Source organism: Papio anubis, chromosome 18, assembly GCF_008728515.1.
Source record: "Papio anubis isolate 15944 chromosome 18, Panubis1.0, whole genome shotgun sequence".
Classification (NCBI taxonomy): domain Eukaryota; kingdom Metazoa; phylum Chordata; class Mammalia; order Primates; family Cercopithecidae; genus Papio; species Papio anubis.
Genome location: NC_044993.1, coordinates 52,443,265 through 52,458,917, shown reverse-complemented (window position 1 = coordinate 52,458,917; position 15,653 = coordinate 52,443,265). Strand labels below are relative to the sequence as shown.

The following is a 15,653-nucleotide window of genomic DNA, read 5'->3' as shown; positions in this document are numbered from 1 at the left end:
CTGTATTTATTTTCTCCTCCATTTGATTCATTTTCGCTCACCATCAGACCCATTTTTCTAAAATAGTTTTCATCAAATCAATCTCTCTGCACAACTCAAGAAGCCTCAGTTGAATCACTACTGATTGCAGCCTCAAGGCTAAACTGTTGTGACAGACTCTCAAAGTCATCCATAATGTGCCCCCTCTCCTCTCCCCAGTCATCTAAATTTATCTCCCCTTCATTCCAAATCAGTGGTTCTCAATTTTGCTGCCCAGGGACATTTGGCAGTATCTGGAGACATTTTTAATTGCCATGCCTTGGAGTAGCAGGGAGGGAGTACAATCACATCTAGTGAGTGAAGGCCAGGGATGCTGCTAAACATCCTACAGTGCCAGGACAGCCCCCAACAACAAAGAATTATCCAGCCCAAAATAGCAACAGTGCCAAGGCCGAGAATCTGCTCCAAATCAAGGCTCTCTGTCCCCAAACCATGCTATATCTATATCTCTGCTCAGAATATTTCCTTAGCAACCTAGAATGTCGTCTCTCTTCCCCTTAACTATCAATGTTTTATTTATCTTCAAATCCCATTCTAAGTCTATAGCCCATGGCTTTAAATACGTCATCTACTGGGGACGACTCCAAAATGTTTATCTTATCTTCTGAGTTCCTTACTGCCTACCAGACATCTCATGAGTGTACTATTTAACATATCTGAACCTGAATTCCTGACTCCCCCAAAACCGCTTCTCCTCAAATAGGTATACAGCCCCAGTTGCTCAGGATAACAGGTGGGAGTTATTCTGGATGCTCTCCTCGATGTCCTCTGCTCCAGTGTCTGGCCACAAATCAATCCATTAGCAAGTTCTGTCAAAAGTCTACCTCCAGACACATCTTAAATCCATCCACTTCTCCACCTCCCTCCATCATCCCTTTTACCTAGTTCCTCACAAAAGCCTCCTGACTGGTCTCTGCCTCCATTCTACTCACTATTCAGTGCCCGGAATGGCCACTTCACATTTTCCCAAAATCATACCAGGACTCTGTTTAAAGCCTACAACAGCCCCCATGTGTCTTGGAATAAAATCTAAAACCCCTTACCTTGGTCTATAAGACACTATAGCTACACAAGGCAGACTCGGCCTCTGCCTACCTGGCCCCTGCCTCTCTTTCCACCTCCTCCACCCCACTTTCCTCCTGGCTCTCTAGCCGCAAATAAGATCCGTCAGACTTTTAAGTGTACCCTCAGCTCTTTCCAACTATAGCACATTCTGCATTTTATTCCTCCTGCCTGGTCACACCCACTACTCCCTCTCATACACCTATTTCTCTTTAGCACTTATACAATATTTTTTTTTTTTAATTTTTATCTTTTGGACACAGGGTCTCACTCTGTAGCCCAGGCCAGAGGGCAGTGGCGCAATCTCAGCTCACTACAGCCTTGACCTCCCAGGCTCAGGTGATCTTCCCACCTCAGCCTCCAAAGTAGCTGGAACCACAGGTGTGTGCCACCACACCCAGCTAATTTTTGTACTTTTTGGAGAGACAGGGTTTCGCCTGTTGCCCAGGCTGGTCTCGAACTCCTGGGCTCAAGCTATCTGCTTGCCTCAGCCTCCCAAAGTGCTGGGATTACAGGCGCATGCCACCATGTCTGGCCTACTGTAATTCTTAATTTCATATTTACCAGTGTTTATTGAATAATATCTGCCTCCTCTGTAGCAATAAAAGTTCCATGATGGAAGGGACCACATGGTCTTTTACAGTTTTTTTACCATTATCATATCACCTTGTTTTCCACTATATAACAAATGACCTGTACAATATGTGGCATGGAGTTAGAAACTCAAATTTGTAGATGCTTAATTGCTGACAACAAATAAAAGGATGAATAAATCAATCTTTCTACTTACACTTTCGTACACAATGATCTCACCTCTCTCTGAGCTCCCAGTGAACTTTCCTCACCAGTACAACTTAAAACAGCTTCTCTATTAGCAGCTAAGTTCTCTGAGGGCATGAACCTAGTCCTATAACCTTTGTACTTAATCCTCTATTCCCAGCCCAACACCTAAACTAACAATAACTGTGCAGCAAATGTGATTCAGGTCCACAAATATGGAGTTCATAATTATCACATGTATTTTTATTCCTCAATTAGTCGTCTTGGAAAATTTACTGTAATTCTTAACACTTTACTTTTACCAAACTTGGTAAGATGTGGCAAACATCAGCTTAAAGCTTACTGGAGAGAGATCCACACGTGTTGATATATGTGTTGAAACAGTCTGAAAGGAATGTGTTTTAAGAAAGACTTCCAAAAACACCTAAGCCTTAGGAGCAATCGCACAAACGTGAAGCCAGCTGCAGATGACCTTATTTTCACTCCAATTCAGCACCACAGTCTCAGAGGAAAAAATGTTACACGTTTCAGCACGTCCCCTCTGCCCGTGTATGTGTTATGTTGAGACCTGTCGTTTCATTGCTTGTACTGATAAGGTCATCCCAGGCCCAGGACCATTTGTGCACCAGCAGCGCAGGGGTACACAGAGTTGACAGTCAGTGGAAGTCAGAACTCTGGTTCTGCTCCCTCAACATCTAGCCAGCAGGTGAACTCAGTTCCCTCATCCTGAAAGGCTACGGACTACTCACACCACATGAGTCTCCTTCCGAGTCTAAAATTTCATGATTCTATCAACTTTCTCCCTCAGAGATTTGGAGCTTTGCTAAAACTCAAGTGATGGCATTTGATGGACCAGAGAACTGACCAGGAAGGGATGTAGTTTCTATTTTATACTCTGTCACAAAACTAAATGTGACCTACACAATTTCATTTTTTCCCCCAAGGGACACCCTGAAGTCAGTGTGCTTTGTGGAAAACACTGAAATAACAGTATACTAAAAGAGCTTGACACAAACCAGAAAAAAACTGTGTACCATGGGTGTGCAGCATAGCACCAGAACCCCCAGCATGGGCGCATGGAAAAGCAGGCTGGGAAACTCAGCAAGTGTGAGCCTCCAATTGCCAGGTTGTTCCCCACTAGTCTCTTATGCATGTTTATTCCTTTAGTGACTTGAGAATTCTCACTAATAAATAAGCACTACAAGGCACCAAAGTTCAAGGAAAAAAAAATATGTGAGAGAGAATTCTATTCATCAATTACTATTTGTTTCACTGCAAATTTGGAAGGAGTCCCCACAATTCTTTTATCAATAGATCACTCTGTTCTAGCTGTTCTTCGCCAGCACAATTTAAAAACTGCTGCCATAAAATTTATCTTTCTTGCTTGAAAGATGACCATCCATCTTTTTACTTGTTGCAAAACGGCTCTGAGCACTAAAACTCAGAAAGCATTTGTGAGAATCTGGGGCACCCATGCTCCTATGAAAGCAATAAGCTGATTTCCCTTTAAAACAGCATATTATGTATTCAAAGTGATTTATTTACTTTCACTATTTTACTAAGAAAGTGATGCAAGGGTCCTGCCAGTGAAGTCTAAGTTTTACCCTAGTGCTGCTGCAAACACATATACACACTCAGAGACAGGGGAGACAGAGAAGGAGAAAGAGAGAGGGAGAGGTTGCGGGGAAGAGAGTGAGACAGAGCAAGAGACAGTGAGAGAGAGAGAGAGAACACAGAGACAGAGAAAGAGAGAGAGAGAGATAACAAGGTAACCATTTTAAAGGTTAGGGAAGTAAGGGGAAACTTGTGCTGAGTCTCCAAACATTCCTCCAAAGTTTCTCAGCCTCAGCAATATTGACACTTGGGGGTGAAAATCCTTTATTAAGGGGGGCTGTCCTGCACATTGTGTGACATTTAGCAGCATCCCTGGAATCTACCCACCACATGCCAGTAGCATCCTGATCCCAGCTGTGACAACCAAGTAGGGTTCCAGACATTGACAAATGTCCCAGGGGGTGGGAGCAGGGTGGGGTGAGGACAGGCAAAAGTGCCCGTGTTGAAAACCAGTGGTCTAAGAGTAGGAAACAAACAAATAAAAAAGTGTAAAAAGAGAAAGGATAAAGGTAATGACTAGAGACGTTTTTTAAAGCGTATCAAGTTTCAGCTAGTCAATTCATTTCATCCTGGGAAACGAAAACCCAACTTTAACAACCATCTAGCCCATCCAAAACCAAAAACCATCTACTTGGCAAGCTCCTAAAACTCAAATCAATGTGGTTAGAAAGGAAGAAAGAATTCTAATTGAAAAACTTACAAGAAAAACATTAGTAACTTAAAGTTTTAAGATAATAAAAGCACAAAGACGTAGTAAGTGCTTTTCTAACCTCAAGGCAAACCATCTCAAGATGGCAAATTGGTTTTTATCTCCTCCGCCAACTTCAACCAACTGATGGTGGCTGCCTAGAGCCCTTCTAGAACTGAGCAGGATTCTACGGCTGAATATGAACGATCTGAGAGTGAAGGATATCTGAATGAAATAACAATGTCCACCCCAAGCAGGCGAAGCAAGAGTGAGCCCTCAGGTCCATCTTCTGGTGTTTAACTTTGTTTTGTTTTGTTTTGGCGGGGGCGGGGGGGACAGAGCCTTGCTCTGTCACCCAGACTGGAGCGCAGTGGCGTGGTCTCTGCTCACTGCAACCTCCACCTCCTGCGTTCAAGAGATTCTCGTGCCTCAAACTCCCGAGTAGCTGGGATTACAGGTGTGCGCCACCATGCTCGGCTACTTTTTGTATGTTTTTAGCAGGGACGTGATTTCACCATGTTGTCCAGGCTGGTCTGGAACTCTTGGTCTCAAGTGATCCACCCACCCTGGCCTCCCAAAGGGATTACACCTCCCACCTGGGATTACAGACATGAGCCACTGTGTCCTGCCTTAGCATTCAACTTTCTTTATACTCAAAATAATATCCATCAAATTTAGCTAAAATAAAACATTTTTTTAAAAAGTAATCAATTTGCCAGAGTTACCTAACTTGGGGGAATAAAAAGGGGAAAAGAATCTAATTATACCACTTCCTTGCTTAAAAATCAGCTCTGGATTCTCAACTTGCAGAGGATGAAATCCAAACCAGCATAGATCACGAAGCCCTTCACAGTGCGTTTCCAACACACTTCTCCCAGGCTTCCTGCACCCCCACTGCTCTCAGTGGTGCAGCCAGCCACTAAATGTCTATTCCCCAAAACCACACGCCCTTTCATGCCACTCTGCTACTTCCTCGCCCTGCAAATTTCTATTCATCTTTCAGAACACTGCTCAGGAGCCACCTTTTCGGTAATGCTTTCCTTGTTCCTTGGTGCCTGCTACACACAGGATGGTCCTTGAGCCAAAAGCACCAGCATCACCAGGGAGTTTGTTAGAAATGCAGAATTTTGGGCACCACTCCAGCTCTACCGAATCTCCATTTGCTTTGTAGCAAGATCCCCAGGTGAATTATGTGCACACTGACGCGTGAGAAGCGCTGTCTCTGGGAACTTCCTAGATCCCACTAGACTCAGCACTTCATAGCTGCCTGGGAGGTAAACCCCTCCTTTACTCATCTCCTCTATGGAGACAAGAAAACCCAAATACCCACCCTCCAGCCGCCATGACAGCCAACTGACATGGTTATAGTCACTGAGATGTCAGCAGAAGCCTGCTGAGGGGGCTTCTGGAAGAATTTTTATTTCCCTAATGACTTCCTGCCCTCCTGGGTAGAATGCTAGGTGCTGTGGCTGCCATCATTGGACAACCATGAGGTGACAAACATAGGAACAAAAAGTCAATGATAGCTAAAAAGACAACAGGGTGGAAATACAGAAATGGTCTGGATTCTTGTTGGGCCCAACAAGCCACTGAACCACAGAACCATTCAACTCCGGAATCACTGTGTGTGCCAACTGCAACGTTTTTATTGCTTAAGGCACTAGCATTAGGGCTTTTCCTTTCTTGGGCTGAAGGCATTCCTAACTGATTAAGTAAGCCTTCGATAAATGGGAGGTGAATGAATGAATGTAGAGTGAAACCTACTAAAGGTTCAGGAGATTACATCTTTTAAAAAGTCAGGCCTCTAAGAATCTTTCATGTCTGCCAAAACATGCCTATAAATCAGTCTCTGCACTTCTAGAATTATTGACCCATTTCTGTTCACAGCTTAATGGATAAAAAAGTGAACAAACTCATAAAAAGCAATGGAAATGTTCACATACAAAGATGCTGTAGAAATTGATTTTCACATTTTGGAAAAGAGGAGAAAACCGAACTTAAATACTAGGCTCTGACCTCGAAAAGTTTACAAATGCTGTGGCTACTTACAGGCAATTGTAAGCAAAGAGAGGCAGGATGGGGGGTGGGGGGTGGACCTACAGTAGCCAGTTCTCCTGATCATTCTCCCTTTCTAATTTTGAGATCTCAGCTGGGCACGGTGGCTCACACCTGTAATCTCAGCACTTGGGGAGGCCGAGGAAAGTGGATCAAAAATTAACTGGGCATGAGGTGGGCGCCTGTAGCCCCAGCAACTCGGGAGGCTGAGACAGGAGAATTGCTTGATTGAACACAGGAGGCAGAGGCTGCAGTGGGCTGAGATTAGGCCACTGCCCTCCAGCCTGGGCGATAGAGCGAGACTCCATCTCAATAATAATAATAATAATAATTTTGAGATCTCTGACATAGATCTCATTTTTTTCCAGTCCCTATCTCATTCAAGTACTTCCATTCAAGTCAAGATCAAACAGCAACGATTTTTTTCCAAGAAAAACAGCACTGAGCAGCATAAAATATAAGGAAAAGGTATTAAACGGGGAGAGATGCACACTGGCCATGTAGTTCGTCAGCAAGAAAGCAGGATCTTAACCAAGTGCAGATCCTCGGCTAGTTCACCTTTTTATATTTTAACAAAATCATCTCCTTTTACTTAAATAAATGGATGTTATAAAGAAGTTTTATAGCACCAATGGGAAACCAGTACCTTTTGCCAAGAATTGAAGACAAATGGAAACCCAATAAAAGCATAACCTTATTAAATTCTAGCTACTGTTGCCTGCCAACGCTTCTAGACTTGAAGCTTGTTCTCTCTGTTTAAAAAAAAATGGGTGGGCCGGGCGCGGTGGCTCAAGCCTGTAATCCTAGCACTTTGGGAGGCCGAGACGGGCGGATCTCGAGGTCAGGAGATCGAGACCATCCTGGCTAACACGGTGAAACCCCGTCTCTACTAAAAAGTACAAAAAACTAGCCGGGCGAGGTGGCGAGCGCCTGTAGTCCCAGCTACTCGGGAGGCTGAGCCAGGAGAATGGCGTAAACCCGGGAGGCGGAGCTTGCAGTGAGCAGAGATCCGGCCACTGAACTCCAGCCTGGGTGACAGAGCGAGACTCCGTCTCAAAAAAAAAAAAAAAAAAAAAATTGGGTGGGGGGTGAACAAGAAGTGTTAAAAACAGGCTAACATCAAGCTGAGACTTTGTCCTGGGCAAGATCAGGATAGGAAAAAAAAAGGAATTAACTTTTTCCCTGTGTGATTTCACACTGTTTTTTGTTTTGTTTTGTTTTCTTTTTAAAGACAGAGTTTCTTGTTGCCCAGGCTGGAGAGCAATGGCGCGATCCCGGCTCACTGCAACCTCCGCCTCCAGGGTTCAAGCGATTCTCCTGCGTCGGCCTCCTGAGTAGCCAGGATAACAGGCATGCACCACCACGCCCGTCTAATTTTGTATTTTTAGTAGAGATGGAGTTTCTCCATGTTGGTCAGGCTGGTCTCGAACCCCCGACCTCAGGTGATCCATCCGCCTTGGCTTCCCAAAGTGCTAGGATTACAGGCATGAGCCACTGCGCCCGGCCCGATTTCACGCTGTTTAATACCATATTCACGTCCCATCTAAAAGTATCCCTTACACAATCTCACATCATGTTCCCCCTCTGCTTAGAGTAACAGCCCAATTTCTTAGTGCATCCTAAATGGTCCCATACCATCCAGCCCCAGCCCACCACGCGGCTCTCAAATCTCACCCTCTCATTACACTTGCAGCCCCACCATCAGACAGCAAAGGAGGGCTTGGTCAAGGGCCATACATATCCCTCATGTAGAGCTCACCCTTGTAATCTCAGCACTTTGGGAGGCCAAAGCTGGGAGGGTGGCTTGAGGACAAGAGTTCAAGACCAGCGTGGGCAACACAGCAAAACCCTGGTCTCTACAAAAGTGTTTTAAAAATAAAAAATAGCCAGGTATGGTGGTGTGTGTCTGTAGTCCCAGCTCTTAAATACTCAGGAGGCTGAGGCAGGAGGATCGCTTGAGCCCAGGAGTTTGAGGCTATGTGAGCACTGCACTCCAGCCTGGGCAACAGAGCAAGACCCTGTCTCTACAAATAAAATAAAAATAAAAAGTAGCCTGTCAGCACATCAATCACATCAGCAGGTTTTTCTTTCTTCAAACCACTATCTGATATTATCTCGTTAACTTCTTCAAATGTTTAATAACAAAAATAATAACAACAAATACACATGATATTGCAGAATTTTACTTATCAAGTCGAACCCTATAAAAGTGCCAATCTGTAAATAAAAAACGGTGAAATATGGGTAATTCCACTGTGTTCGACCTAATATATCAACTTGTTTGCAGCTCACAACCACCTTATGAAGTAGGTCCCAGATGAAGAAACGGTAAGCACAGACAGGCTGCTTAACTTGCCCGAGGTCACACTGCTAGTAAGTGGCAGAACCAGGATTTGAACCCATGCTCAACACTCCCATCCCACAAAAATGCAAGTTCCATGAAGGCAAACAGTTGTTCACTGCAACGTCACTCCCATTGCCTTATATCACAGAGTACAGGCACGTATGTAGCAAGCTCTCAATAAATACATGTTGAGTGAGCGAGTGAGTGCGTGAGTGAGTGCATGAAAGAATGAATGAATGAATGAATGAATGAATGAATGAATGAATGAATGAATCTCCTTACAATCACTGGTAGATTGCCCAGACCACTCAGAGCAACCAATCAGAAGCCTGCCGGGCCAAGAGGAACAGAGGGAAGGAAGACCTGAGCGGGCAGGTGCCCCAGGGACTCGGGGTGCAGTTGGGGCGTGGCGGCACGCAGGCTCACCTTAAAGTCGCGGCTATGCTGCGGGGTGTACTCCAGGGTCCAGAGGGCCCGCACCAGGTGCGCCAGCTGCTCGGTGACCTCGCCCTGGCCCTGCGCGCCGCGGCCCGCAGGCTGCTCCGGGTCAGGCGAGGGCTCGGGTCGCCCCGCCCGGTACTGGCCCAGCGCCAGGTACTCGGCGAAGAGCTCGGTGTTGCTGAGGCACTGCAGCGTGGCGTTCATGAAGCACGTGTTGCCGTGGTTGCGGAGTCCCGCCACGCCGGGCACTGGCTCGGCGGCGCAAGCCGGCGGCGCGGGAGAGGCGGGCGGCGGCGGGCACGGCGGCGGCGTGGGCGCGGCGGCCGGCCCGGGCGGGAAGCAGCTGCGGAGGCCGCCGCGGTCCGGGGCGGCGCCCTCAGAGCTAAGGTGCGAGAGCGTGGACAGCGTCTTGAGAACGCGGCTCATGAAGCTGCCCACCGAGCGTGCCGAGGAGGGCGAGGAGGGCGAGGAGGGCGCGGCCGGCCCAGACGCCCCGGGGCCCCCGGCGCCGCCGCCAGCGCGGCCGCTCCGGAATAGCCGCTTGCTGAAGGAGCGCTTCTCCTTCCCGCCCGCCGCCGCCGGCGGCCCGGACCCGGGCGCCGTTACCTTGGACATGGCGGCGGCCGCAGACACTCATCACCGCGCCCGCCCGCCCGGCCCGCGGCCCCGCCACGGCCGCCGCCGCATCCCGCGGCGCCGCGCCTCACCGGGCCCGGGGGCTCGACGCCCCACACACCTCAGAGCGCCGCCGAGCCAGCGAGCGAGCGGCGGCCGGCGGGGCGAGCGGGCGCGCGCGCGGTCCGCCCAGCTGGGCCACTCACGTGACGCGCCTCCCAGCGCCGCCCGCCCCGCGCTGAAGCCGCCTCGGCCGCCATATTCACTGTGGGAAGGTAGTTGCCTCCCCAGCTGGACGGGATGCCCGCCGGCTGCGGGCGCGGTCCTGCTGCGTGAAGCCCGAGGGAGGCCATGTCTAGTGTGGGCGCGGTCCAGGCTTGGAGGAAAAGGCTGGGCTCGCGCTAAAAGGTGGATCCCATGGGTGGGTCTCCGTCTTTGCTGATCAGATGGCAGAGGCGGGAACGTGCAGGAATCAGGATGCTGTCAGTTACCAGACCGTGCAAGAGCTGGTGGACATGGCCCCGACAGGTACCGGGCAAGTCAGCCCCGCCTGGCTCCCAAGGGACGTTGCAGATACCTACCGTCTGTGTGCCACCGGAGCGCAGTCACAGAGCCTGGCACGTCCCAGCGGGCTTTTCTTCCCGGCTGCACCTTGGAGTCCCAGCGAAACGATGTTATCATAACTACTTTCCTTTTCATTCCAGCCTTTAAAACCCCGCCGGGCTCTCCCATCATTCATCCATCCAGTCATTCATTCACTCACTCATTCATTCAACAATTACTGGGGATATTATAAAGAATTAAATCTATTAAATTAGAATTAAATGTCATATCCCCAGCGGATCAAACTAACACGGTTTCTACCTGCCCTCTTGCAGCTTACATTCCTAGTGGATGTTTACAATAGCTGTTGTGTTCCACACATTATGCCAAGCATGCAATATTTTCTTTAATCTTTAATTCACCGTCTTTGAGCGTGGTACAATTCTTACCTGATTCAAATCCAAGTTTTATTCACAACCCTATACTTGACCTCTAAACCAAAGGTCACGAATCCACAAATATCACAGGTCACAAACCTACAAATGAGTGAAGAACCTGGTGTTTGAATCATCATATTGACTTTCAAGTGACTTGGCTCTCAGTGTTGGGGGAAATACAGGGAATGATGGGGACTATAGCAAACTTCAAATTAACATCTTTCTAAAGAGGTGGCTGCCACTCAGCTACAGCCGGTTGTTCCCATGTGAGAACAGGAGCTCAGCATTACCAGATCATCTGATGTTTTAAGAGAAGGCAGAAATCCTATTTTTAAACGTTGGTTCCATTAAAAAAAAAAAATAGTGCAGGGAGCAAAAAATAGTACATCTTTGGGATGTCTTTAGTCCAAAATCAACTAGTATATGACCTCCTCTCTGTAGGCTCCCCTCTGCTAAAAGGGCTAGTCTGAGTCCTGAGGCAGAAGAGAGAAATCAGGGAAGGGAGAGCCCTTCCTCCTTTTTAAAACATGAAGGCCACCTTACACCACGTTTCAAAGTAAATGGTTTTTACCTCTGACCTCCCTCCCCATTGTAAGTAGGGCTCTACGATGACATCTCCAGGGTGCTCTGCACTGTCCCTAATCGCCTCCACTCTCCTCTTAGTCAAAATTCTTATCTGGACACCAGGAAGAAAGCCATCTGATTATTCATACTAAAATGTGAAGGCAATGGCTCTCAACTTTTTTGATCCAGACTCAAGTTTGATCCAGACTCAAGGGCCCTTGCCAGAGCTGTTCCCTCTCCTTTGAACCTTTCCTTAGCTAACTTAGAATATTTCTACTTAGCTAACTTCCCTTCATCCTTAAAGTCTCACCTTAGATATCATCCCCTTCAGGAGATGTTCCTTCCACAGGCTCTCTTGGCACCTCTCATTCATGACACTGACTTGACGATACTGCAATTCAGTTTACTATCATCACTTTCACTAATATGTGGGCTTCAACCCAGCAGAGACCCATCTTACTCATTATTGGGTACCCAATAAGGTAGCCATCATATAACAGGTTATTTGGCAACTTTATACCTAAACAATGTTGTGTGTGTGCGTGTGCCTGTGTGTGTGTGTATGTGTGATGGAGTCTCACTCTATCACCCAGGCTGGAGTGCAGTGACAGGATCTCGGCTCACTGCAACCTCCATCTCCTGGGTTCAAGCAATTCTCCTGCCTCAGCCTCCTGAGTAGCTGCGATTACAGGCGTGAGGCACCGCACCTGGCTTCTAAACAATATCTGAACTCTCTGGTGAGATACCTAAGAACTGCCTTTCTAATCTGGGCCCCTCCCACTATTCTAAGCTTACAGGTCTCCACCGAGCCTCAAAGCTTGACGCAGGCTTGAAAAAATTTCTCGTTGGAATGTTCAGATGATCATTCTTAAAGACTCACCTTGAACATTCTGTAGTTAATCTTTCATTGCCCCTCTCTGTACCACCCCTTACCCCCAAGCTCGGGAAACATAAATTAGAAACAACAGTGCAGTGAATATCATCATGACCTATACCTTGTCCATCCTGCAGCTATCTCCTTAGGCTGAAACCTTGGATCAAAGGGTATGCGTATTCCATATTTGACACCTATTGTCAAGCTGACGCCCAGAAAGGTTTTATCCTGCCAGCAATGAATGGGAAACACACATTTCCCAATCCCAAGATACTGTTGAGTTTTCCAGTCTTTTTCACGCTGACAAGTTTGATGAACAAAAGATGGCATATCAATGCCCTTTTTGTTTTTATGAATGAGCTTGAACATCTTGTGCCAGTCTCTCTGCTATCCAACATCTAAACCAACTTCCTTTCTGCAGGGGATGCCAAATTAGGCAGGAAAACTCAAATTCCCATTATGAAAACTGGGTAAGGTGGTGGGGAGCAGGTATTCCCCTTCCTACCCCTGGAAGCTAGAGCCCAGGAAAATGACCTAAAAAAGACCACCGCTGGGTGCAGTGGCTCATGTCTGTAATCTCATCACAGGCAGACAGAGAAAGGAAGAGTTTGAGACCGGGCTGGGCAACATCGCGAGATCCTGTCTCTAAAAAAAATAAATAAATAAGCCTGCTGTGGTGGTGCACTTCTGTAGTCCCAGCTACTCAGGAGGCTGAGGTGCACTTCTGTATGCATTTCTGGGTGAACTTCTGTAGTCCCAGCTACTCAGGAGGCTGAGGCGGGAGGATTACTTGAGCCTAGGAGGTGGAGGCTGCAATGAGCTATGATCGTGCCACTGCCCTCCAGCCTGGGTAACAGAGCAAGACCAACTATATGTTCCTACCTAGACTTTGGCTTTAGAAGTATTGATACAAGGTTCATTGGAGATAATGCAGTGAATTAATGAATCTAGCAGCTATATATTTAGCAGTGTGACAGTACGGTGGTGTACAGTATGGGGGTGGTAGCAGCAAGTGTCCAGCTGCTACTCTAGTGGCAAGTTCTTACTGGTGTCTGCCTCCCTGGGTTTCTGCCCAAGCCTGTTTCTCTGGCTCTGTTCTTTCTGTGAGCTAACCTGATAGGTCTCCTGTAAATTCCTTTATTGGTGAAACAACCAGTGTCAGTTTCTGCTGTTTGCAATCAAGAAAACAACTAGGAATACCTTTTAATTAGCGATTTTATTTTTACTGGTGTGATTTACCTGCACACACCATTTGCCCATTATCCTTTTTGGTGTATTCCTTTATAGATGTTATCTCATAAAAGTTTTTTGTTTGTTTTGTTTTGTTTAGTTTTGTTTTTGAGACAGCGTCTCACTCCATTGCCCAGGCTAGAGTGCAGTGGTGGGCTCTCAGTTTACTGTAACCTCTGCCTCTCGGGTTCAGGCCATTCTCATGCCTCAGCCTCCCAAGTAGCTGGGATTACAGGCATATACCACCACGCCAGGCTAATTTTGTATTATTATTATCATCATTATTATTATTTTGAGACAAAGTCTTGTTCTGTTGCCAGGCTGGAGTGCGGTGGTACGATCTCAGCTCACTGCAACCTCTGCCTCCCGGGTTCAAGCGATTCTCCTGCCTCAGCCTCCCGAGTAGCTGCGACTACAGGCACGTGCCACCACGCCCAGCTAATTTTTGTATTTTTACTAGAGACAGAGTTTCACCATGTTGGCCAGGATGGTCTCGATCTCTTGACCTCGTGATCCGCCCACCTCGGCCTCCCAAAGTGCTGGGATTACAGTTGTGAGCCACTGCGCCTGGCCAAATTTTTGTATTTTTAATAGAGACAGGGTTTCACCATTTTGACCAGGCTGGTCTCGAGCTCCTGACCTCAAATGATCCGCCCGCCTTGGCCTCCGAAAGTGCTGGGATTACAGGCATGAGCCACCATACCAGGTCCATAACATTATTTTCTATACAAATTATTTATCAGTCTATACTATTCCCTGCTTTCAACCATGTTTACAGTGTTTTCATATCATATAGAGAACCTGAATTATTATTATTTTTATTTTATTATTATTTTTGAGACAGGGTCTCACTCCCTCATCCAGACTGGAGTGCAATGGTGCGATCATGGCTCACTGCAGCCTTGACCTCCCCGGGCTCAAGCAATCCTCCCACCTGAGCCTCCTCAGTAGCTGGGCTTACAAGTGTATGCCACTATGCCCAGCTAACTTTTTGTATTTTTAGCAGAGATGGGGTTTCACCACGTTCCCTAGGCTGGTTGCAAACTCCTAGGCTCAAGCCATCCACCCGCCTCAGCCTCCCAAAGTGCTAGGATTACAGATATAAGCCACTAAGCCCAGCCTAAATTATTTTATATAGTGAAATAGATGAGTCCTTTTCATAAAGATTTACAATCTTTTTGACATACTTAGCCTTCTCCCACTTTGAGATCATAAGAATATTCATCTGTATTTTAGTTCAGTGCAGTTCTTGTTTTTTTTTTTCTTATTAATATGCTCTCCATCTGGAATTTATTTTTGCATGAGAAATGAGATAGGGATCTTGCCTCTTCCCCACCCTACATGGCTAGCCAATTGTCTCAGCACTATTTTTAAATATAATTTTCCTACTATTTTAAAATGTTGCTTTTATCACCTATTAAATGCCCCATACATTTAAGATTTTTAAAAATTCTGTTGTATTCCATTGATAAGTCTCTGTATTCCAGGATAACATAGGTTTAGAATATGCTGAAATGTTTGATAGAGCATTATCTCCTAGTATTTTATTATCTATCTGTTTGCTTAATCTCTCAAATGAATTTAATCTTTTAGGGGTGTTAATTTGTATAGATTAAGTTAGGGAAAACTGGCATCACCACAATATTTATCTTCTATATCTGAGAAAAAAGTATGTCTTCAAAAAATTATACAAGGGCTTTTAGTACCCCTCCGAGTACTACAGTTTCCTCCCGTAGGTCTTGCATAATACTAATAAGTTTATTCCTATTGGTTGCTATTATGAATGGGATATTTTATGTCATTACATTTTCTGTTGTTTGTTTGTCTACAGGAAAAAAGTTATTTTTATAACCAGTCACCTTGATGTACTTTAGTTCTTTCTCATAATTTTCAGTAGATTCTGTTGAGTTTTTCAGGAATTTATATCAACATATGAGATAAAAACCTTGCCACTTTGTTTATAATACTTGTACCTCATCTTTTTTTTCTCTTGTTTAATTGCCCTTCCAGAATTTTGTCTGTAATAATAAGGAGAGTAGGAAAGCCTGCATTGTTTCTGCCATTAATCACATTTCATCCAGTGCTTTACCATTAAGCATGCTTGCTTTTGGCTTGAGATATATATTATTTATTGCATCAAAGTGGTATCCATTTATTCCTACTTCAGGAAGGGTTATTATCAGGAATTGGTCTTGAATTTTATCAGATGCCTTCTGGACATCAACAGAGATGAGCCTTTGCACTTTTCTCCTTTGACTTTTATATCCATCGTAATTTCTTAGTTACAAACAACACAAATGACTTTTGCTAACTTAAGCAGAAAAGGAGATCTTTAGAAGGATATCAACAGCTCACATAACTGTTAGA

General features: G+C 45.9%; 1 protein-coding gene across 1 annotated transcript in view; it reads right to left on the bottom strand.

The window, feature by feature from the left end:
• Positions 1-9,668, bottom strand: part of USP31 (ubiquitin specific peptidase 31) — a 103,741-nt gene extending 94,073 nt beyond the window's left edge. The window contains exon 1 of the mRNA XM_017953253.3: positions 9,009-9,668. Coding sequence (XP_017808742.3) covers positions 9,009-9,638 — 630 coding nt within the window. The 5' untranslated portion in view covers positions 9,639-9,668. The remainder of the gene's footprint in view (positions 1-9,008) is intronic.
• Positions 9,669-15,653: the final 5,985 nt, after the last annotated feature.